This window comes from Aquarana catesbeiana, linkage group LG04, assembly GCF_042186555.1.
Source record: "Aquarana catesbeiana isolate 2022-GZ linkage group LG04, ASM4218655v1, whole genome shotgun sequence".
NCBI lineage: Eukaryota > Metazoa > Chordata > Amphibia > Anura > Ranidae > Aquarana > Aquarana catesbeiana.
Genome location: NC_133327.1, coordinates 216,085,428 through 216,107,976, shown reverse-complemented (window position 1 = coordinate 216,107,976; position 22,549 = coordinate 216,085,428). Strand labels below are relative to the sequence as shown.

The window sequence follows — 22,549 nt, the reverse complement described above, 5'->3', positions numbered from 1 at the left end:
CTTTTTGGTCTTTGCCGGCCCACCTGTTATATAAAAAGGGGGAAGGCTATGGTTGAGGTCTGACTCTCATCTTGGCCAGATCTTCTTACCTGGCTGGGTTCTGTCTGTATGTGGAATTGGGGCTGAGGACATCAGGACTTTAAGAGACATCCAAGCCATGGACAAAGCCATAATGGACTCTTGCCTCCCAGAGGTATGCCTGGGCAGCCACACTACAATAGAGTTAGGGGAAAGTCGTTGTTCATATTGAACTGTTATGCCACACTTCTTCAGAAAAGTTATATTAACTGTTCTGAGCCTGGTCTGAAGTTTTTTCAAAGGGGTGCATGTTGGTTCTGGCTTATCAAAACAACCAGGGTCTGTAAAGCACAACGGGGTATGAAGTAAGACCATGACAAAAGGGATAACTCAGCGAGTTAAGGAAGAGGAATGCCATTGCTAAAAGTAACCAAGCACAAGTTCAAGACACAAGCAACTAGTTGTTAGGCATGAAACCTGGTAAGGTGACAGGTCGGTATTCAATAGCAACCGGAATTGAACCCTCGTTACAGAGATCTATGGCCTGAGATTATGGGAAGGGGGGTGTTAGTGAGCATGCATGAGGTCTGCGTTATGTGCTCAGCGGGACCCCATTCAGTTACTGAGAGTGAGGTAACAGAGATACGCTGGACTGGTGGAGAGGGTGCAATCTTGGCATGTCCCTCCTAAAGCAACATCTACTAAAGTTACAGTGTGTAGTGACATTGGATACCATGTTTTCAGAGGAACTCTGTAAGTTTATTACTGGAAACAGTGAAGGATCATTTCTAAGTCGTGGAACTGCCCTAATGTTTGATCATAAACATGACCGCAGTCTCCACCTGGTCCCGGGCATTAATGTGCGTGCTCCGTGAAAAAGGTACTTCCGAATGCAGGTAGGCCCTGCCCACAGGCAGAACACAATAGTGCTGTGAGAGGGATTCCCTCATCAATACTGACTGTGCTGATAGGGGAACCCAGCAATTTTTTCTTTCCTTCAACCTGTGGTTGAAGGCAAGAGCATTACAAAAAGTTCCTGCCTTACTGTCCCTGGCCCAATGCTGTCATCCATTGGATTTCACTTCTTATGAAGGCTCAGCAACACATGTGGGTATTGCTTAGGGGGGTCTGCATGCAAATGCAATCTGCCTAGAAACACCCACTCCTCCAGACTGACACCTGCCCTTTAAGGCATTTTGATATTTGCATAACATCTCTCAAAAACCAGGCCATTGCTTGTATAAGCACTGAGACAGGATGTTGTGATCTTTTCATAGCACCTTGCTTATCCCGCCCACTAGTCATGATCTGCCTGCACTGCATTTAGAAGCACAGAGACCCAGAGATGTTGTCATTGGGTCTAAATTAGGGAAAGTAATGAACATCGAAAGATTTAACTTAAAAATTTCATTAGCATGTTGATGGGGAAGGCAAGGTATAAGCAGATTAAATGTAATTTTTAAGTAGGTTCTAATGTTTTCCCCACTGGTTTAAAAAAAAGGTGTTTTTTTTTTTTTTTTTTTTGCTTTCTCTGCCCCACTGGAGAAATTTCCCTTACATCCTGTTCCAATGATCCCCTTACACCAGACCAGGGAATCTCCTCAATCCTACTATCTAGAACCAAAGAAATGTTTTGGCTAGAGTTGAACTTTAAGAAAATCCATAAGTTATATCCTGTATTGCATGGTGGTTGCTCATTTTTGAATGTAAAGATCCTTTAAAGCCTTTGGAAAAAGGGACAGACTTCCATTCTGGATATATTTTTATAACATTCAGCTAGGTAACCTAATTGAGTATATCACTGAGTGTATTAGGAAAGAAATCAATGCACATATTGCTATGTGAGCAATTGCAGGGATAATTGAGCCCACAATTAGAATATAACTGGATTCTAAATATATAAAGAAGATTGTATGACACATTTCAGTAAATTACTTTCTAGCAGCTAGTTATATTGCTATTTGCAGTTAAGTATTCACTTTCCGACATCATACTTTGTTGACTTTCCAGATACTGTTTGTTGTGCATAATATGTACAGAGAAGGTTGAATATCAAGATTCTATGTAAAGCTTCTGTCGTCTGTCATGTTTTCTATTATTTTATTTTTGTAGATACATCAAACTTACACATTTCAAAAATGGTTCAAAAAGTTTCTATTGAAGTAAATGAAGCTGGGAGTGAAGCAGCCGCATCAACAGGTACAACAAAAAGATGAACATTCTTTATACTATATCCGTGGTTATTATTATTATCTGAGCGCTGCAAAATAACTACTGATATTAAAGTTTAGGTCTGGACAAAGTAATATTAAAAAACAAAAAAACATGTTTAGTACTTCTCGGCAATATATGCTCATTTTCCCTTTTTTTTTTTTAAAGATGCAGGTACAGTAAAATACCCATTGAGCCTGCCAGAAATCCAGTGAGCTACTAATTTCCTGTAGTGAGCAAACAATGCTGCCTCTGCTGCAGTAAAATTCTGCAAAAGTCCAAATTCTCTCCTGCTGGACTAAAAAAATCTCATTCTCTCCATAACATAAGGGGGGTGTTCCTTAATCTAGCAAATCAGAACTCTGCTTAACAGTGCTTAGGATTTCAGGGTAGCATAGGCAGCATTGTCAGCTGTCTATTGGAAGTTTACTTCCTTTCTTGGAGATGCAACAGGAAGTACAAGAAAATCTCTCCAAGGTGAGGGAGTTCCCATCTTAGACAGCTGTCACCAAAACATTTGTCCTCGGTGGAAAATTTCCTCTGGCTGGGTTCACATCTGTGTGGGGGTTCTCGCAGTAGCAACCACCCACACAGAAAAACACGCTATATGAGTGCGGGTGCCATTAATCCTATTGGCATGCTGTACGTACTGAAGATCGCCCCCCTCACTGAGAACTGTACTGAATTTGCAGTTGTGGGGTTGTTGTGGGCTGTGATTCCAAAAATGGTGCAGAAACTTTTTCCCTGCATTTCAGGAGGCATGGCAGCTCATTTAAATGGCTCGCAGAGCCGCATCAATATGAACGTAGCCTTAACCTTTGTTCTCATGAAAACTCAATCTAGTATTTCTATTTACTTTCTGGCTCAGTGACAATGGCCACCAAGTCACGTTCCTCCACCCCAAACTCCCTCATCCATGTCTTTATGGACCTTGCTTTGTGCACTGGTGAAAGTCATTAGGTGGAGGGGGGATTATGGTGTGGGGTTGTTTTTCAGGGGTTGGGCTTGGCCTCTTAGTTCCAGTGAAGGGAACTCTTAAGACGTCAGCATACCAAGACATTTTGGACAATTTCATGCTCCCAACTTTGTGGGAACAGTTTGGGGATGGCCCCTTCCTGTTCCAACATGACTGCGCACCAGTGCACAAAGCAAAGTCCATAAAGACATGGATGAGCGAGTTTGGGGTGGAGGAACTTGACTGGCCTGCACAGAGTCCTGACCTCAACTCGATATAACACCTTTGAGATGAATTAGAGCAGAGACTGCGAGTCAGGCCTTCTCATCCATCATCAGTGCCTGACCTCACAAATGCGCTTCTGGAAGAATGGTCAAACATTCCCATAGACACACTCCTAAACCTTGTGGACAGTCTTCCCAGAAGAGTTGAAGCTGTTATAGCTGCAAAGGCTGAGCCAACTCAATATTGAACCCTACGGACTAAGACTGGGATGCCATTAAAGTTCATGTGTGTGTAAAGGCAGGTGTCCCAATACTTCAAACAATAAAGTGTATATTGCAGCTTACCAATCATTAGATGTGTTGGCTGCATTAGTATTCTCTGTTTTTACCTGGTGATCTGGCCAGTAACATACCTCCTGTATTAGAGTCCCCCCACTCTGAATGAAGGAGCACAGGGGCAACATTTGGACAGGAGCATTGTCCGTCTGAGGGGAGGGGAGTGCTAGTTGGACTATCAGATTTAAATACACTAACAGACTGAAGCCAAACTCCAGCTCATACTTATTAGCAGTTACAGCAACAGTTTATTTTTGGGATAAAGGTTTTACATAAATAAAGCTGACTGTAACTAAACGTTCCACACTCCGCTTGAGTGCTTTCGTCATACACCGCTTACTCCCAGTCTGAATATGGATATCAGATATTCCAACTGCTGACAACAACAAAACAAGGCAATACTCCTTTGGTTGCTGAACGTGAACTGATTTATTTGAGATGAAACACAAATATATACAGCTGGCTGACAATACAAACTGTAACAAGAAACCTAAATAACATGAGCTAGTTATCTAATAATTTACCCAGACTAGGTGACTTAGAGATATGACCTTTCAGGGTAGACTTGCCGTCTCCTCACTCACAACGTACAATACACATAAGTATAAACACATCCCCCAGTTGTTTGCTAGGAGACAAAGGTGTGTTAATGAGCACAATAAACTATTGGGTGAAAGACCCAGGCTTTCCAGATCTCATTAATCAGCATTCCTTTCACATACATCTGTCTACTGAGTCCCAAGCTGGCAGAGACCATCATGGCCTCCTTAATAATGTCCTTTTGCATTACATAACAGAATATCTTCCTAAATGCTCGTAGCTCCCTCAAATCCTGGAGCCCATAGTCAGTAGGCAAGAGGCCAGCATTCAGTCACCTCCAAAAGCCTCTGCCCCGGGTGAGTCTGTCACACTAATCATTGTAAGCACCCCTGTCAGTGGCAAAAGGTTTCTTGCATCCCTGGAACTGATACATCTGCAAGAGAGCTTGTTCTTTTGAAAAACAATAGACTTACTGACCAGATCACAAGGTGAACAAAAGGAAAGAAAGCTTAAAAAGAAAACTAATGCAGCCATCATTTCTAGGAATTGGTAAGCTGCAATATAATAAATGTTTGCTTTTGAGTTTAATACCCTTTTAAGATAAAAGTATTCTTTAGCAAAAGATGATGTAGTCATTTAGCATGTTATTGAGGTCGCTGTCATCTGTGTTATTGTAGTAAACTATTGTATTCAGGGTATGGTATAACACATAGTGGTTCTAAAGCATGGTAGCAGTTTGATAGTGTCCTGATTTTAAAGGGTTATTAGAATGTTATTAGAATTAGAATGTGTCAGCACAATAACTTACACTGCATTCTGATTCAAGTTGACTATTCAGTTTTAGCAGTTATTTATTGCCACAAATGTAGAAAGAAGACGGAGATCTTTGCAGCTAGCTGATCCTGCTTCCGCAGGCACCAAAGGAGGTTTAGAGCAATGTAATTTGAACAACAAGTTCCACACTTTCACTGGGTAGCATATTTTTAATTAGATTGAGATGAAGACAGATGATGTGCCCAAGACATTTTAAACCAGTAAAAGTCTTATGTAACTCTTGCTATCTGATTTTTATTAATTAATGGATTCATTTTTAATTTTTTTTGTCTTTGCCTATAATTGATGTTGACACCTTTGCTCACCAATCTTCCACATTCAGGACCACCTGTGTCCAAACCATTATCCAATTCACTTGTGACAAACTGCCAATAGCCCAAAGCAGTAGTTGTCAACCATTGCTATGTGTACGCTGGGGAATAATTCTGATGGCCTCTGAGGGTGAAATAATAGCAGGATAATATTGTATATGTAGCACTACCCCCCGTAGGAGTTGCTGTAGTCAGGGTTCCCCACTACTGCACAGCCAGTCGCACAGCATTTCCTTCTTGCATCCATACACAGAAATCAGTCTTTTAGCTTGTTTTTGTTGTTTTAGTAGGGGATGATAACTTGGATGGGGTAAGGGTTTATGAGATGCCCAACTTGAAAATGTCCATAAACAGAACTAGGGACAACTTCCTCCCTGTTTATAGATTCCTCTTCTTCCTTCCTTCTGCACAAACCTGAGCTCCAGCCCAAAGTAAAACTCGTCCCTGGCAGGGGTCTCAACAGCCTCTCCTCAGCACTACTTCTCTATCTTCCACCTGACTCCCCTGCTGGCATGACTCACGTCTATTTAAGGGCGCCTTAGTTCCCTGCCAGACCCCCAACCTGGGGATTGCTAAAGGCCCCTAAATATTCAATGCAACCCATCCAAGCTTCCGCTCACTATTTTCTAGAATGTTCTCCAACATTCCAGAAACAGGAGGAGGCACCAGAGAGCTGCCAGGATGAGTCGTCCAACCCTGACGGCTAATAATCCTGACTCAGGTTTATCCCTGGGCCAGACTATAGTTTACCTACTCTCACTTCTAGTAACACTCATTAGAGGGTGCTACATATACATCTAATGAAAGTATGCTTATTAAATAAAGTGCTGGTAAACTTCTGAAATGAAAAATGTACAAAGCATATCCTTCTATAGTGTGTACGTGTCTCAGTTAAAAGCATCTAGTGCGATTCCTGTCTGCTTTCTATTTTCTCTGACATCTGCATGAGTCACTTCTCACAGTCTATGCCAGTGATGGCGAACCTTGGCACCCCAGATGTTTTGGCACTACATTTCCCATGATGCCCATGCACTCTGCAGTGTAGTTGAGCATCATGGGAAATGTAGTTCCAAAACATCTGGGGTGCCAAGGTTCACCATCACTGGTCTATGCCGACACCATACAATCTCAGAAGATCCCCCCCCAGCTCCAGCACACAGCAGGTGATTGACAGGGTCAGCTGTGCATGTTTCCTTATGAGAGTATATATATATATATATATATGTATATATGTATATATATATATGGGGGTGTTCCTTCCCTTCACTCAGCTCTCAGGTTACACTCTCCTCTCTGTGCTGTGCGTGACATCAGATTCCCTCCCCCGGCCTTCTGGAGCTGAGAATTGCTGTGTAAATTCTGTACTTTTATTACTTATGGAGGAGGGGGGGCTGCAGATAAAAAGATACAACTTACGTAGGAGGGATAGTTTTATCTCTGTGTATCACCTGAGACCAGTCACTTCACTGGGTGTATGGAAGGGTTTATGATCACTACATTCAATGCATTACTGCTGCATTCACACCTGAGCAGAGCGATTTTCAAGTGTATTTTTTCAATTGTTTTCAAATTTTTTGGTGCAAGTATGCAAGTGTTTTCTATGAGAAATGTAGACGTTTTACATGTATATTCAGGCTTCAGCCATTTTAGTTTTAGCCAATGGAAAGCACTAGTGGAGGATTCTAGTTTTTATAGGCTAAAAAACAGCTGACAAAGCATGTGAAAAAGCTGATTTCCCATTTAAGTCTATGGGGCCCAAAATGCCAAACTCTGCCTCAAAAATAGCTTATGTAGCTTTTGAAACATCAGGTGTCAAACCAAAGGCACCTGTGCGCTCACACGTGAACAGCTACTATTGAAATACATGCGATTTTGGAGCTTTGAGCAACAAAACAGTCAGATGTGAATAGGGCCTTAAAAGCATAACATTTTGCTGGTAAAACATTTGCACATATATAGTGGGTGCTGATAATATTAAGGGATACAACACTGACTTTTAAGAGTTATGAGCTTCAATAAAGTTAAGAATCTCTAGCCTAGAGAACTGAATAGAAAAGCTAATATGTTAATACTGCATTCTCCAGGAATACAGGTAGCTGCAATGAGCATTACCAATCACAGATTTGTGGCTGATCGTCCTTTCCTGTTTTTTATTCGGCACAATACATCAGGTGAGTTGACCTTAAAAAATACTAAATCGTTTTAATACTGTGTTCTTTATAAATCCATGTTCTAATCAGGTTAGTCCGTATACTATAAAACATTTATCGCATTAACAATGGCAAAGGCTGTTGCTTAACTTCATTTGCTATGCGCTATTGTGACATCTGATCTAGTTAATGGCTCAACAGATGACAACGGCAAATAAAATGATTTACTTTAAGGCTGACAGTGCATAGTATTCATTTGTCACTCAAAATCACACATCAGATTTTATTATTGGCCAAGACGCAGTAAACTGTGCATGAATAACAAAAATGCATGTATTTGTCTCCGCGCCATTTGAGCAGAATATCTAGTCTGTTTACTTAGATTAAATTAAGTATATCAGAAGAGTCTTGCATGCTAAGCTAATTTCAAACACAGATTTAAAGCTGATTTCCATAAATTCAGACACTTTGTAAAAAGTGAAGGCTCACTATAGCTGGACATAGATGGTTTGAATCTTGGCTGGTTCAGGAGCTTCGAACCATGTATGGGCAGGATGATTGTACCCAAGTCAATCAATAGATTGACATGAGTACAACCAGCATGTGCATTTCACATGCAATTATTGCCAGCGCCTATAGCAACTAGCAATAATTACTGTGCTCTCCTGGCAGGGGAATATTATTGCTATGCAGAAGGGATTCCCCTTTAGCACTGACTGTGTTGATGGGGGAATCGAATGATTTTCTTTCCTGCAACCCATAGTTACTGTAAAGAAAATCGCATCGTCTATGTCCTGCCATTAAGTCCAAGGAGCTGCATGACATCTCCTGGGCTTATTTCTGTTATTTACATTTAACAAGTTTATTGTCCTGCTGGAGAGACACTCCGGGGATCTGAGAAGAGAGAAAAAAAACAGAGCTGCTATGCCTTCCCCTCCCCTCTGCTGCCCATTCACAGAAGCCTTGGTATTTTGTGAATGTATTTGCATAATACCAAGGCTTCTGTGATTGGGGCCTTCCCCTCCCCTCTGCTGCCCATTCGCAGAAGCCTTGGTATTTTGTGAATGTATTTGCATAATACCAAGGCTTCTGTGATTGGGCAGGAGAAGGGGAGAAGCATGCATAGCAGCTGCAGCTACTCTCCTGTTCAAGATGTAGAGCTCTTTAAGAAGTACTAGAAAGCTGTCACGTATAATTAATAGAGCTAAGCCCAGGAGGTGTCATGCACCGTGCTGGACTTAACTCATAATGTACCTTCATTTTGTACAAAGGACTAAAATTTCTGGAATTCAGCTTTAAAAGGTAACTTTAGTCTCTTATAATATTGCTAAAGCCTAACTGGGCAGATCCTAAATACACCGAGAGAACTGCCATAAAATGACATGGCATCACTCTCTCTGCAGCATTCGCCTGTAAGCTCAGGGCTGAGAGGATGAAACCTTGGGCTCACAAAAAGTGTGTTAAATTAGTTGGGTATCCTTCAGCTCAGAAGAATAGTGGTAACATATTACTGGATTTATTAGTGTGCAGGGGACAGCACTGTAGATTGGGTGAGTATAACAGCTGGAGCTGCTTTTTGTTTCTTTAAATTAGCTGGTGGGGGCTGAAAATGTGTATTCTTTGTTTAAGCTGGTTTGGGGCTTTAAGTGAGCAGGATGTCAATGAAGATACCTAGTGGTTTCTTTTTATGCTTTTAGCCCTCTCCCTAGATGCTATGACATTCAGGATAGTATATAATGTAAATGTTGACTTCTGCTAGGAAGTCAAAGATGCGAAGGATCGGTGCTTTGCTCCACCTCTCCTGTCTTCTATATCATACTCTCCCATCACTGTCGTTATTAACTTTACTTGTGAAGAGAAATAAGTTTATTCACAGCAGATAACATTGCCATTATTTCAAGCATAAGCCTCATCCTTATGCACGAATATTTCTATTATTTTTGCAATGAGTGGGGAAGTGTTAAATTCCTGTATTGCTGTCTGGGGAGATGTGTCCTTTCTATATTTTATAGTGACCATTGTCACTGGAAAAAAAAGTTATGGGAAATGCAAACTTTCACAGTTGTCATCTTATAGAGAAGGAATCTTCTAGTGCAGATACATGTCTCCATTTTCCCTCACTTTGGAGAGATTCTCTCTCATTTCTAGTTGTGTTTCCAAGACTGGAAATAAGGGGAAATCTACTAGACATGTGCAATTCGCTTAAGTCTGATTCTAATTTCGGACAAATTTTGGGTAATTTGGAGATTCTGAGGTATCTGCCCCCCCCCCCCATGCACCTTGTCCCCATGTTGATGAGGAGAAGGGCCTCTTCCCCACAACCTTTGCTGGTGGTTGTGGGGGTCTGCGGATGGGGGGTTTATCAGAATCTGGAAGCCCACTTTAAAAAGGGTGCCCCCAGATCCCGTCTCCCCATGTGAATGCGTATGGGGTACATTGTATCTGTACTCATTCACCCAAAAAAGTGCCAAAAATAAATAAAAACACTGTCCCCCAAAGTAAATCCAACATAAATCATGATGAACGCCTCTGCCGCCCGAGAATAAAAAAAAAGGGGTCTGCATATGACGAAGGTTCCTGCCGTTCTTAAATATGACATCACGCGTGACTCTGCCCCCTTGTGACATCATCGACCCAGCATGCCCCTGGTCCATGACCATGTGGCTTGGTATGGTTCGGGGGGGGGCGCCCGCTCCCCCCCTTTCCTAACCTGCCGGCTCCATGCTTGGATAAAGGTCTGTTATGGATTTTGGAGGGGAGCCCAATAATTTTTTTTAAATTTTGGCATGGGGTTCCCCTTAACCTATTCCCGACCTGTGGCAGGTTGGCCCCCCTAAGCGAGCCATCGTAGCTGTACGTCGTCTGTTCAAGGCGCTTTAGCAGGCGTGCCCGTGCCTGCAGCATGTCCCTGGAGCCAATGTGCGTGCCTGGTGGGCACAATGACCGCTGGCCAGCATCCGCGATCGCTCGCAAGAACCAGGATCTGTGTGTGTAAACACAAAAATCCCGTTTTTCTCAGGGGAGAGGAGACAGATCGTGTGCTCCTACCGATCGGTCTCCTCCCCTAGTCAGTCCCACCCCCACCCCCCCCACAGTTAGAACACACCTAGGGAACACAGTTAAGCCCCTGATCGCCCCCTAGTGTTAACCCCGTCTCTGCCAATGACATTTATACAGTAATTAGGATTGCCACCTTTTCTTCAAGTCAAACCTGAACACTTTAGCGGTGCACAGCATTTTTTTTTTTTTTTTTATAGCATAAACTATACATACATTTTGCAATTAAATAACATTTATAATCATATGAAGTTAATCACAAGAGTCCCCCTTTTACATCTGAATCCACAGAGTTCTCCTTTTACATAGGAATCCGCAGAGATCCCCTTTTACATCTGAATCTGCAAAGTTCCCTTACACTGTAAGGCGGGACTCTGCAGACTCTGATTTAAGGAAGAACTCTGGAGACTCTAACAAAAGGGATGCTCTGGGAACTCTGATTTAAGGGGGAGTACTCTGATGCACGGTGAGGACTCTGATGTAGGGGGAACAATGTGGCTTCTTGTGTAAAGGGGAACTGTGATATAAGGGGTGCTCTGAGAACCCTGATTTACCTTAGTGTACTCTCTCAGAGGCAGGAGAGAGAGGGGGGAGACTTCAGTCACAGACAGGGATGCATGGTGAGCTCACTCACCCCTTGGCAGTCAGCACCTCTCATCTAGATGTATCTGAGGCTGCTGGACTTCAAATTTCCGGCCCCCCACTTCCCTTTTCTGAGGTACAGCGCTGGGGATTGGAGTGTGGGCAGACACAGAGGGGAATGGGGCAGGAGGAAGGGGAGCAGATCGAGCCCTCTCTCCTCTCCGATCTGTAGGTGGGGGGGAACTGTTAGTGCTGGCTTTGGGCAGTGTGAAAGAGAGTGTAACAGACACTCTCAGCTTAGACAACTGCAGCCAGCAACCCTATTGGGAGGCCATAGTCCAGTCTGAATAATGTGTCCAGGTTTTAGGCAGTTTGAAACCCGGACACATGATTCTAAACCCAAACTGTCTGGGTGAATCCCAGACAGGTGGCAACCCTAACGGTAATCAGTGGCTATTTTTAGCTCTGATCGCTGTATAAATGTCACTGGTCCCAAAAAAGTGTCAAAAGTGACCAATCTGACCGCCGCAATGTTGCAGTCACGATAAAAATCACCGATCATCGCCATTACTAGTAAAAAAAAAAATAAAAATAATAAAAATGCCATAAATATATCCCCTATTTTATAGACACTATAACTTTTGTGCAAACCAAACAATATAAAGCGATTTTTTTACCAAAAATATGTAGAAGAATACATATCGGCCTAAACTGATGAAGAAATTTGTTTGTTTTTATGGATATTTATTATAGCAAAAAGTACAAAATTTTGTGTTTTTTTTTCAAAATTATCGCCCTTTCTTTGTTTATAGCGAAAAAAATAAAAACCACAGAGGTGATCTAATACAAAAGAAAGCTCTATTTGTGGGGGAAAAAGTACATCAATTTTGTTTGGGTACAATGTCAGTTAAAGCGACGCAGTGCCGTATCACAAAAAATGGCCTAGTCAGGAAGGGGGCAAATCCTTCCGGGGCTGAAGTGGTTAAAATCCATACCACACACAAAGGGTCTGGTATGGATGGGGGGGACACCACGCTATTTTTTTTTTTTACTTTATTTTTCTTTTGTTGACATTCAGTTTTGGTGGGGAAACCGGCTGACAGCCAATGGGTCAGCTAATGGATAGGTCGATAAATTTTTGACCGCTTCAAATTGCTCTGAAAATTTGGAATTTGTTAAAAAATGAATAAACAAAATGCAACTAAACAAAACTAAAATAAACAAATTCCGAAACGAATCCATGAAACGGAATTAGTAACATAATGAATTTATCTGAAACTAAACAAAACAAAATATTTCCGCATGTTTATTCTTATTGGAATCTTGGTGGGTTTTGTGTTTTAAGTCCAGTCACTTCCGCTCTCTCCTTGTGCAAGGTGCCTGGTCTTGTATCTACCCCCCTCCTGTAGTTTTCTGTAGGCAACCTGTAGGCAACCGGCAGACCTGTTAGGTCTCTCAAACAGCTCTTCTCTCTGCACAAGCTAGGTGTAGAACAGTGATGATGTCACCTCTACTTATACAATCTAATAACTAGGTTTGCAAAGGCATTTGGTGCACACAAAGTGGATTTGTATCCTTTATTGAGGAATATATTCAAACAAAAGTTTTTGCATGCAAAGTTCAACTTTATATTAACCATTATATTATATTGAGGAATATATTCAAACAAAAGTTTTTGCATGCAAAGTTCAACTTTATATTAACCACTTGAGGTCTGGGCCATAGCTGAATGACGGCCACAGCGCAGATCTTAATTTCCGGGAGGCCGTCATAGGACGTCCTCCCCTGTGCACACGCCCCACACGCACCCTGCAGGGCATGCGGTGTGATCATCGAGTCACGGAGACTCAGGTGTTAACAGATCCGAGTAAGGGCCTGATCCCGGCTCCTTACCATGCGATCAGCTGTCAGCCAATGACAGCTGATCACATGATGTAAACAAAAGCTCGGTAATCGTCTTTTTTTCTCCTCACGCTGACAGTGTGAGGAGGAAAAAAAAGCCGATCACCGGCTTATGTTAAAGGGACATCGGTCCTGAAGAGGAAGGAGGCACATCTGCCTCATCTATGCCTGCCAGTGCCACCTGCCATTGCCCACGAGTGCCACCTATCAATGCCCACCAGTGGTGCTAATCAGTGCCACCTAGCAGTGCTGCCATCAGTGTAAGCAATCAGTGCCCATTATTGCCACCCATCAGTGCCCATCACTGCCACCCATCAGTGCCCATCACTGCCACCTATCTGTGCCTATCAGTGCCGCCTCATCAGCGTAAATCAATGAAGGAGAAAAATTACCTGTTTGCAAAATTTTATAACAAAATATAACAAAAATATAAAATTTAAAAAAAAAAATTCGGTCTTTTTCAATTTTTTTAACAAAAAATAAAAACCGCCGAGGTGATCAAATACCACCAAAAGAAAGCTCTATTTGTGGGAAAAAAATGATAAAAATGTCATTTGTAGTTCAGTGTTGTATGACTGCGTAATTGTCATTCAAAGTGCGTCAGTGCTAAAAGCTGAAAATTGGTCTGGATAGGAGGGGGGTTTAAGTGCCCAGTAAGCAAGTGGTTAAAGGCCCATTCCCTTTTAAAGATTGTGTTAGACACAAGTTGAGTCCTTTTTTTGTACAGTAGGTTTTTTAGTTTATGTTATATTCCATTAATTTTTATATTTTAAAATAAATATTAGTGTTATAGTTGCTTCTGTGCACAATTATAGCATGTAATGAATTGCCTACTACAGCAGCATGCTCATGAATTCCTCAATTGAGAAAAATTTATGATGTATGACAATGTCACCTGCAACTTTCATTGCCAAAATAGACCACAGAAGCTGATTTATTGTCTGTAAAAGGTAATGGCCATCATAACTGAGAGTGATATCTCATGGTTTCTTCTGCATTCAAGCTGGAAAGTGTGACGGGAGGAGGATCAGGTTAATGTATTATTTCATGGAAAAGCCAGTGTTGTGTGACCTCTTAAATATGTGAAATTAATTTAAGATCTATATCTTTCTTGCACATGCAAGAAATTTCATGGAACTGAAAATGACATAAGTTTCAGTGTCTCTGAAAAATGAACCCCCAACTCTAATGAACCCCCATTCATGATGGGAGACACAACAATTAATTATAGTAATCTCCACAAACATATTTCAATGGAACGATTATCTATAATTTGGAACAAACACAGTTGTTTATTGATTGCCATTGTTTCATGATCATCCTGTCAAATATCATTGCTTTCTAATGTATGGTTTTCTCCTCTAGGATCAATTCTGTTTATGGGAAAGGTGACAAATCCAGATCTGAGTGATGTAAGAGGTCGAGATGTAGAATCGTTATAAATAGAATAAACAGTCACATTTTTGGAGCAGCTCTCAGTGTCCAGCCAATGAAAATCAAAATATGTCAGCTATTTTCTTGACATTACATGTGACATATCGTATATTCACTGCCTTGAATGGTGAAGGGTTTGTAACATGACATATTAGTAATCATAAAAATAACCAAAAAAAATACATGTGCAGATGCCTCATTAGAAATGAAAGGTTAATGAGACATCGCTCCATCCTTGAACATGTTGTGTGTCTCGTTACTCTGCAATGTTCTTTTCACCATCCATGGCCAATATATGTTAGATTTGTACATGTGGTAAAAAGCTATGATTGGTAACTTTTCTCCATTAATAAAAGCATGATCAACTATAATTAACAGATTTTCCAGTCTATGATAATAGCTGATGATTGAGAGTAGGGATGAGCCGAACACCCCCCGGTTCGATTCACACCAGAACCTGCGAACGGACCGAAAATTTGCACGAACGTTAGAACCCCATTGACATCTATGGAACTCGAACGTTCGAAATCAAAAGTGCTCATTTTAAAGGCTAATTTGCATTGTATTGTCCTAAAAAGGGTTTAGGGACCCGGGTCTTGCCCCAGGGGACATGTATCAATGCAAAAAAAACTTTTAAAAACGGACGTTTTTTCGGGAGCAGTGATTTTATTGATGCTTAAAGTTTAAAAAAAAAAAGTGAAATATTCCTCTAAGTATCGTACCTGGGGGGTGTCTATAGTATGCCTGTAAAGTGGCACATGTTTCCCGTGCTTAGAACAGTCCCTGCACAAAATGTCATTTTTAAAGTCATTTAAAACTGCTTGCGGCTTTAATGTAATGTCGGGTCCTGGCAATATGGATGAAAATCAGTAAGACAAACAGCATGGGTACCCCCCAGTCCATTACCAGGCCCTTTGGGTCTTGTATGGATATTAAGGGGAACCCCGCACCTAAATTAAAAAAAGGAAAGGCGTGGGGCCACCAGGCCCTATATACTCTGAACAGCAGTATACAGGCAGTGCAAACAAGACAGGGACTGTAAGTTTGTTGCTAAGTAGAATCTGTTTGTAATTTTGAACTGGTACATTTTTAATGTGTTTAGCTCCAGCCAAAAAATCTATTTTAAGCTTTTTGGAAAACATAGGGAAGGGTTATCACCCCTGTGACATTTGTTTTGCTGTCTGTGCTCCTCTTCAGAAGATTTCACCTCACTTTTTGTCCCAATGACAAATGTTTTTTGAAAATTTGGGGTTTTTTGTGAAACAAGGATTGGTGATAAAGCATCAGTTGAAAGGAGACACGTTTTTCCCATATTAACTCTTACAGGAGAGAATTTCCCTTCCTAGGGGTAGATTTCATCTCACTTCCTGTTGTCTCCTTCCGTTTGCAAGTAGGAGTCGTTTGTAAGTTGGATGTTTGAAAGTAGGGGCCTGCCCTATATACTCAGCAGAAATTTGGGCCTTAGGTGTTGTTGTGGCCACAACACTGTAAGCCCTCACAGGGCCCTGCTGTGAAATATTAGATCAAGAATTGTAATTACATGCCCCTGTTGAACAGGGGCAGAAAAATTGGGTCTTTGGTGGTGGTGTTAGTGCCACAACACTGTAAGTCCTCATTCGCTCTTGGTGGGCGCAGAAATAGGCCCTGCTGTGAAATATTAGATCAAGAATTGTAATTACATGCCCCTGTTGAACAGGGGCTGAAAAATTGGGCCTTAGGCACTGGTGCTGGTGCCACAACACTGCAACCCCTCACAGATACTCTAGTTGGAACGCAGAAACGAGCCCTGCTGCAAAGTATTGCATCAAAAATTGTAATTACACGCCCCTGTTAAACAGGGGCTGAAAAATTGGGCCTTAGGCACTGGTGCTGGTGCCACAACACTGCAACCCCTCACAGATACTCTAGTTGGAACGCAGAAATGAGCCCTGCTGCAAAGTATTACATCAAAAATTGTAATTACACGCCCCTGTTAAACAGGGGCTGAAAAATTAGGCCTTAGGCACTAGTGCTGGTGCCACAACACTGCAACCCCTCACAGATACTCTAGTTGGAATGCAGGAACGAGCCCTGCTGCAAAGTATTGCATCAAAAATTGTAATTACACGCCCCTGTTAAACAGGGGCTGAAAAATTGGGCCTTAGGCACTGGTGGTGGCGCCCAGAACCAAAATGTTCTTACAAGCTATCAGCATGATCATTGAGGAGGAAGAGGATAATTACTCAGGATAGTCACTCAGCATCAGCATAGGCAGTCTTTGAAGGGATCTGAGATTTCAAAAAAAATTATTCGGTTACATCAGCATCAGGTGCTTGGTAGCTGGTGGTGATCCAAGACTGATTCATTTTTATGAAGGTCAGTCGATCGACCGAGTCGGTGGACAGATGCACCCTGTGATCGGTTACAAAGCCTCCAGCAGCACTGAATGTGCGTTCCGAAAGAACGCTGGATGCAGGACAGGCCAGTAGCTCAATTGCATACTGTGCAAGCTCTGGCCAGTGATCCATCCTCAAGACCCAGTAACCCAGAGGATTTTCGTTGGGAAAGGTGTCCAAGTCAGATCTTGCCCCTAGGTATTCCTGCACCATGTAAAACAGATGCTGGCGATGGTTGCTGGAACCTATCATACCTTGGGGCTGCGGACCAAAAAATTGTCTGAACGCATTGGTCAGATGGCCACCTTCTCCACCGCTCCTTCTTTGACTGACCAAAGCCTCAGCAACACGTTGTCCAGAAACAGGAGTTTGTAACCTCCCAGTCTCTGGGAACGCGTTGCACAGACATTTCTGCAAGGCCTCCCAAAGATGTTTCATCCTCTGCTCCCTCTGCGATGGCAAGATAAGGTCCGCAACCTTACCCTTGTAATGTGGATCAAGGAGGGTTGCCAGCCAGTATTGGTCCTTCTCCTTGATACCACGAATATGAGGATCCTTACGCAGGCTTTGCAGGATCAGGGAGGCCATGCAGCGTAGGTTTGCTGAGGCATTCGGTCCGGAGTCCTCTGGGTCACTAAGGACGACATGGTCCACAGCCACCTCCTCTCAGCCACGTACAAGTCCATGTGTTTCCTAGGACTGATCCCTTAAAGACTGCTGCTGATGCTTAGTGCCAGGCTCCACCTCCATACTGACACAATCCTCCTCCTCCTCCTCCTCGTCCTCTTCCTGTGTGATCAGCGGGCACGCAGGAACACTGTCTGGATAAAGGGGGCCTTGAGAGCTAAGGAAGTCCTCCTCTTCCTGCCTCTGTTCTGCCTCAAGTGCCCTGTCCATTATTCCACGCAGCGTGTGCTCCAACAGGTGGACAAGGGGCACAGTGTCCCTGATGCATGCACTGTCACTGCTCACCATCCTCGTGGCCTCCTCAAATGGTGACAGGACAGTGCATGCATCCCTGATCATGGCCCACTGGCTTGGGGAAAAAAAAACAAGCTCCCCTGACCCTGTCCTGGTGCCATAGTCCCACAGGTACTCATTGATGGCCCTCTGCTGCAGGTGCAGTCGCTGCAGCATGGCCAACGTTGAGTTCCACCTGGTGGGCATGTCACAGATTCTTGGGCAGGTTAAACTCCTTTTGGAGGTCTGCCAGCCGAGCACTGGCATAATATGACCGGCGGAAATGCACACAGACTTTCCTGGCCTGTCTCAGGACATCCTGTAAGCCCGGGTACCTGCCCAAGAACCGCTACCCAAACAGGGCACATGGATCATTTGTCCCTGTCGGAGGACAGAGAGGAGGTTGGTGCCATTGTCTCAAACCACCATTCCTGCCTTAAGTTGGCGTGGCATCAACCACTTCTGAACCTGCCCCTGCAGAGCTGACAGAACCTCTGCCCCAGTGTGGCTCCTGTCCCCCAAGCACACCAGCTCAAGCACCGCATGGCATCTTTTGGCCTGCATACTTGCGTAGCCCCTTGAACGGCTATGGAGCACCGCTGGTTCTGAGGACAAAGTACAGGAAGAGGCCATGGAGGAAGAAGAAGAGGAGGGGGTGGAGGAGAGAGGTGTGTCACAATCATTAGTAGTGGCATTTTGGAGGCGTGGTGGCGGAACAACCTCCAACATTACTGCACCTTGTCCTGCATCCTTCCCAGCTGCCAGCAGAGTCCCCCCAATGCGATATGAAACTTAGGTAACGTCCCTGTCCATGCCTGCTGGACCATGAGTCAGCGGTAATATGCACCTTACCGCTGACCGCCCTGTCCAGCGAGGCCAAGACATTGCCTTCCACATGCCAGTAGAGAGCCGGAATCGCCTTCCGTGAGAAAAAGTGGCATTTGGGTACCTGCCACTGAGGAACCGCACATTCCACAAACTCACGGAAGGGGGCAGAGTCTACCAACTGAAAAGGCAGCAGTTGAAGTGCTAGCAAATTTGCCAAGCTAGCATTCAGCCGCTGGGCATGTGGATGGCTGGGAGCAAACTTCTTTCGGCGGTGCAGCAGCTGGGGCAGGGAAATTTGCCTGGTACAATCTGACATCGGTGTACCGAAAGCAGATTGCCCACAAGTACTTGGCTGTGACACACCTAATTCTACACCTTCATTCCTCTCAGTGCAGGTCTCAGAGAGGACTGAAGGTATAGTGGGGTTGGAGATCTCAGCTGATGAGGAGCAAGGAGAGGTCCTCTTTGTTCTTTGGTGTGGGTCTTTTAGATACGCTTGCCAACGAACTGCATGGCAGGTCAACATATGTCTGGTCAAGCATGTGGTGCCCAAGCGAGAGATGTTTTGGCCACGCGAGATACGCTTGAGAGACATATGTTGCAAATAGCAGCGGTGCGATCCGATGCACTCGTCTCAAAAAAGGCCCACACCAAAGAACTTTTGGAATAATGCACAGAGACAGCAGCGCCCTGCACATGCGGAGCTTTGGGGTGTGATGCAGTCAGTGTGCTGCCCTTAGGCTGGCCCCTGGAGGGCATCCTGCCTCGTGGTGATGTGCCTCCTCCTCCTCCTCCCCTCTCCTATCAGGCACCCACGTTGAGTCAGTGACCTCCTCATCCCCTCCCTCCTCATCACTGGAGCAAACCTGGCAGTATGCTGCAGCATGGGGAGCATGACTGCCAGATTGCTGTCCTTCTTGGGCACCCCCTCTGTCCGTGCTCACGTTACTGCCTTCATCTAGCTCAGTATCATCATCAGAGCCTTCTAAACGCTGGGCATCCTCCTGGAGCATGTACCCAACACTGTGGTCAAACAGTTCGAGGAACTCCTCAGGAGAACATGGTGGGGCTAGGGAAGGAGTCACTGATGCCATTGAGCCGAGGGAAGAGGCCGCGTTGGCAGCTGCTTTGCCAGACAAATTACCCCGAGCATGGGTGAGAGAGGATGAGGAGGATGAGGACGGCTTGGTCATCCACTTGACCAACTGTTCCGCATGTTGCGGCTCAACGCGGCCAGCTGCCGAAAAAAAGGCCAAGCGTGTCCCACGGCCACGTGCTGATGAGGATGCACCGTCTCCACAACCAGCACTGTTGCCTCTAGACACAGAGCCTGCTTGCCCTCTTTTATTGGCCTGTGACTGTCTGCCTCTCCTTGTTGGCCTTTCAGACATACTAATGGCCTGTAGCTGCACTAAGCTGGGATATATATATATATATATATATATATATATATATATATATATATACTGATACTGCAGCTAGCAAAATCAACTGCCTGACTGTAGTATGAGAACACCACCAACCTTCGACAGGTAGCTTTAGGTGAACACTGTGCAGAGCTCGCAAAAAACTAACTTGTAGCTTATTTAGCTGCCTGCGGTAGTGATAGGATCAGGAAAACACCAGCAACCTTCTACAGGTAGCTTTAGGTGAACACTGTGCAGAGCTCGCAAAAAACTAACTTGTAGCTTATTTAGCTGCCTGCGGTAGTGATAGGATCAGGAAAACACCACCAACCTTCTACAGGTAGCTTTAGGTTAACACTGTACAGAGCTCGCAAAAAACTAACTTGTAGCTTATTTAGCTGCCTGTGGTAGTGATAGGATCAGGAAAACACCACCAAACTTCGACAGGTAGCTTTAGCTGAACACTGTGCAGAGCTCGCGCTACACTAACTTGTAGCTTTAGCTGAACATTGTTCAGAGGATGCACTACACTAACTTCTAGCATTAGCTGAACACTGTGCAGAGGTCGCACTACACTAACTTGTAGTTTTAGCTGAACACTGTTCAGAGGACGCACTACACTAACTTGTAGCTTTAGCTGAACACTGTGCAGAGGTCGCACTACACTAATTTGTAGTTTTAGCTGAACATTGTGAGGAGGACGCACTACACCAACTTGTAGCTTTAGCTGAACACTGTGAGGAGGACGCACTACCCTAACTTGTAGCTTTAGCTGAACACTGTGCAGAGGTCACACTAAACTAACTTGTAGATTTAAATGAACACTGTGAGGAGGACACACTACACTAACTCTAAATAGTCTAGCTGCCTGACTGTGGTACTAATAGGATCAAAAGAACACTAGCAATTTTATATATATATATATATATATATATATATATATATATATATATATATATTTATACACACACATATACAACACCTGGGATGCATATATATACACAATACACTGTAAGTGCAGCTAACTCACTGACTGTCCTGCCTAATCTAGCTAACTCAAATGAAATGACACTGTCTCTCTGTCTATCTAAGCATGCTGGAACACACTACACAGGGCCACCGTGCAGGCGGCCTTATATAGTGTGGGGCGTGTTCTAAACCCCCTGAGCCATAATTGGCCAAAGTCACCCTGGCTTTGGCCAATTACAGCTCTCTCTACTGACGGCGCTGTGATTGGCCAAGCATGCGGGTCATAGTGCATGCTTGGCCAATCATCAGCCAGCAATGCACTGCGATGCCGCAGTAAATTATGGGCCGTGATGCGCCACCCGAATTTGGCGCGAACGGCCCATAACGTTCGCAATTCGGCGAACGATCGAACAGCCGATGTTCGAGTCGAACATGGGTTCGACTCGAACGCGAAGCTCATCCCTAATTGAGAGCATTATGTTACTTATTCACATCCATGGATTTTGGTGCGCTATAATGCCAGTGTATATTTTACTTACTGTAGGGTATATGCATATAGGGGTGCCATTGAATAGCAGTGGATTAAAATGCACATATACTGTACTTGTGTGTTAACATATAGTAATGTGTATATGAGAATGGGCCCTGAAAGTGTAAAGCTGGGTAAACATGTACCGAAAGTCGAACAGTCATGGTGGAAAAACAGAAGAGCTAATAGCTGCATCTCTGATCAGCAGGGCCGGACTTACTATTGGGCTTGACTGGGCTCAAGCCCTTGGGTCCCGGTCCAATAGGGGCCCCGCGGCGCCCGCGCTATATCCGAAAGACGGCTACAGCGCGGACGCCAACTGCCGGGAGGGTGTCCCTGGACGTCCTCCTGTTTACTTCCCCTCTGCGCGCTGCCGCGGGTGTGCATCAGGGAAGTTCTGTGTTGGCCGTGTCCCTTGGACACAGCCAATCATAGATCGTGCTAAATGGCCAATCACAGCAGCCATTTAGCACTCGATCGGAGTGTCCAATGAGAGGTGATCTCATATGTAAACATATAAGATCATCTCTCATCGCTGGCTCTCCCTCCTTGCCATCTGTGCCCAGTGCCATCTGTCCCCAGTGCCACCTATCAGTGCCACCTGCCTCCAGTGCCACCTGCCCCCAGTGTCACCTGTCAGTGTCACGTGTCAGTGCCATCTGTCATCAGTTCCACCTGTCAGTGTCACGTGCCATCTGTTATCAGTGTCATGTGTCATCAGTGCCACATATTAGTGTCATCTGTCATCAGTATCACGTGTCATCAGTGCCACGTATTAGTGCCATCTGTCATCAGTGCCACGTATTAGTGCCATCTGTCATCAGTGTCACGTTTTTCAATCTTCAATCAGTGGTCATATAAATAAACGTTTTTTTTTTATATGTAACACTGTCTACGGTACCAGTCAACTTTTTGTTCTATTTAAAAT

The 22,549-nt window shown here is 43.9% G+C and overlaps 1 protein-coding gene across 1 annotated transcript in view; it reads left to right on the top strand.

The window, feature by feature from the left end:
• SERPINI2 (serpin family I member 2) overlaps window positions 1–15,009 on the top strand; it is a 57,778-nt gene extending 42,769 nt beyond the window's left edge. Inside the window, exons 6-8 of the mRNA XM_073629091.1 lie at window positions 2,131–2,217; window positions 7,514–7,600; window positions 14,486–15,009. Of these exons, the coding sequence (XP_073485192.1) occupies window positions 2,131–2,217; window positions 7,514–7,600; window positions 14,486–14,562 (251 nt within the window). The 3' untranslated portion in view covers window positions 14,563–15,009. The remainder of the gene's footprint in view (window positions 1–2,130; window positions 2,218–7,513; window positions 7,601–14,485) is intronic.
• The last annotated feature ends 7,540 nt before the right edge of the window (window positions 15,010–22,549 follow it).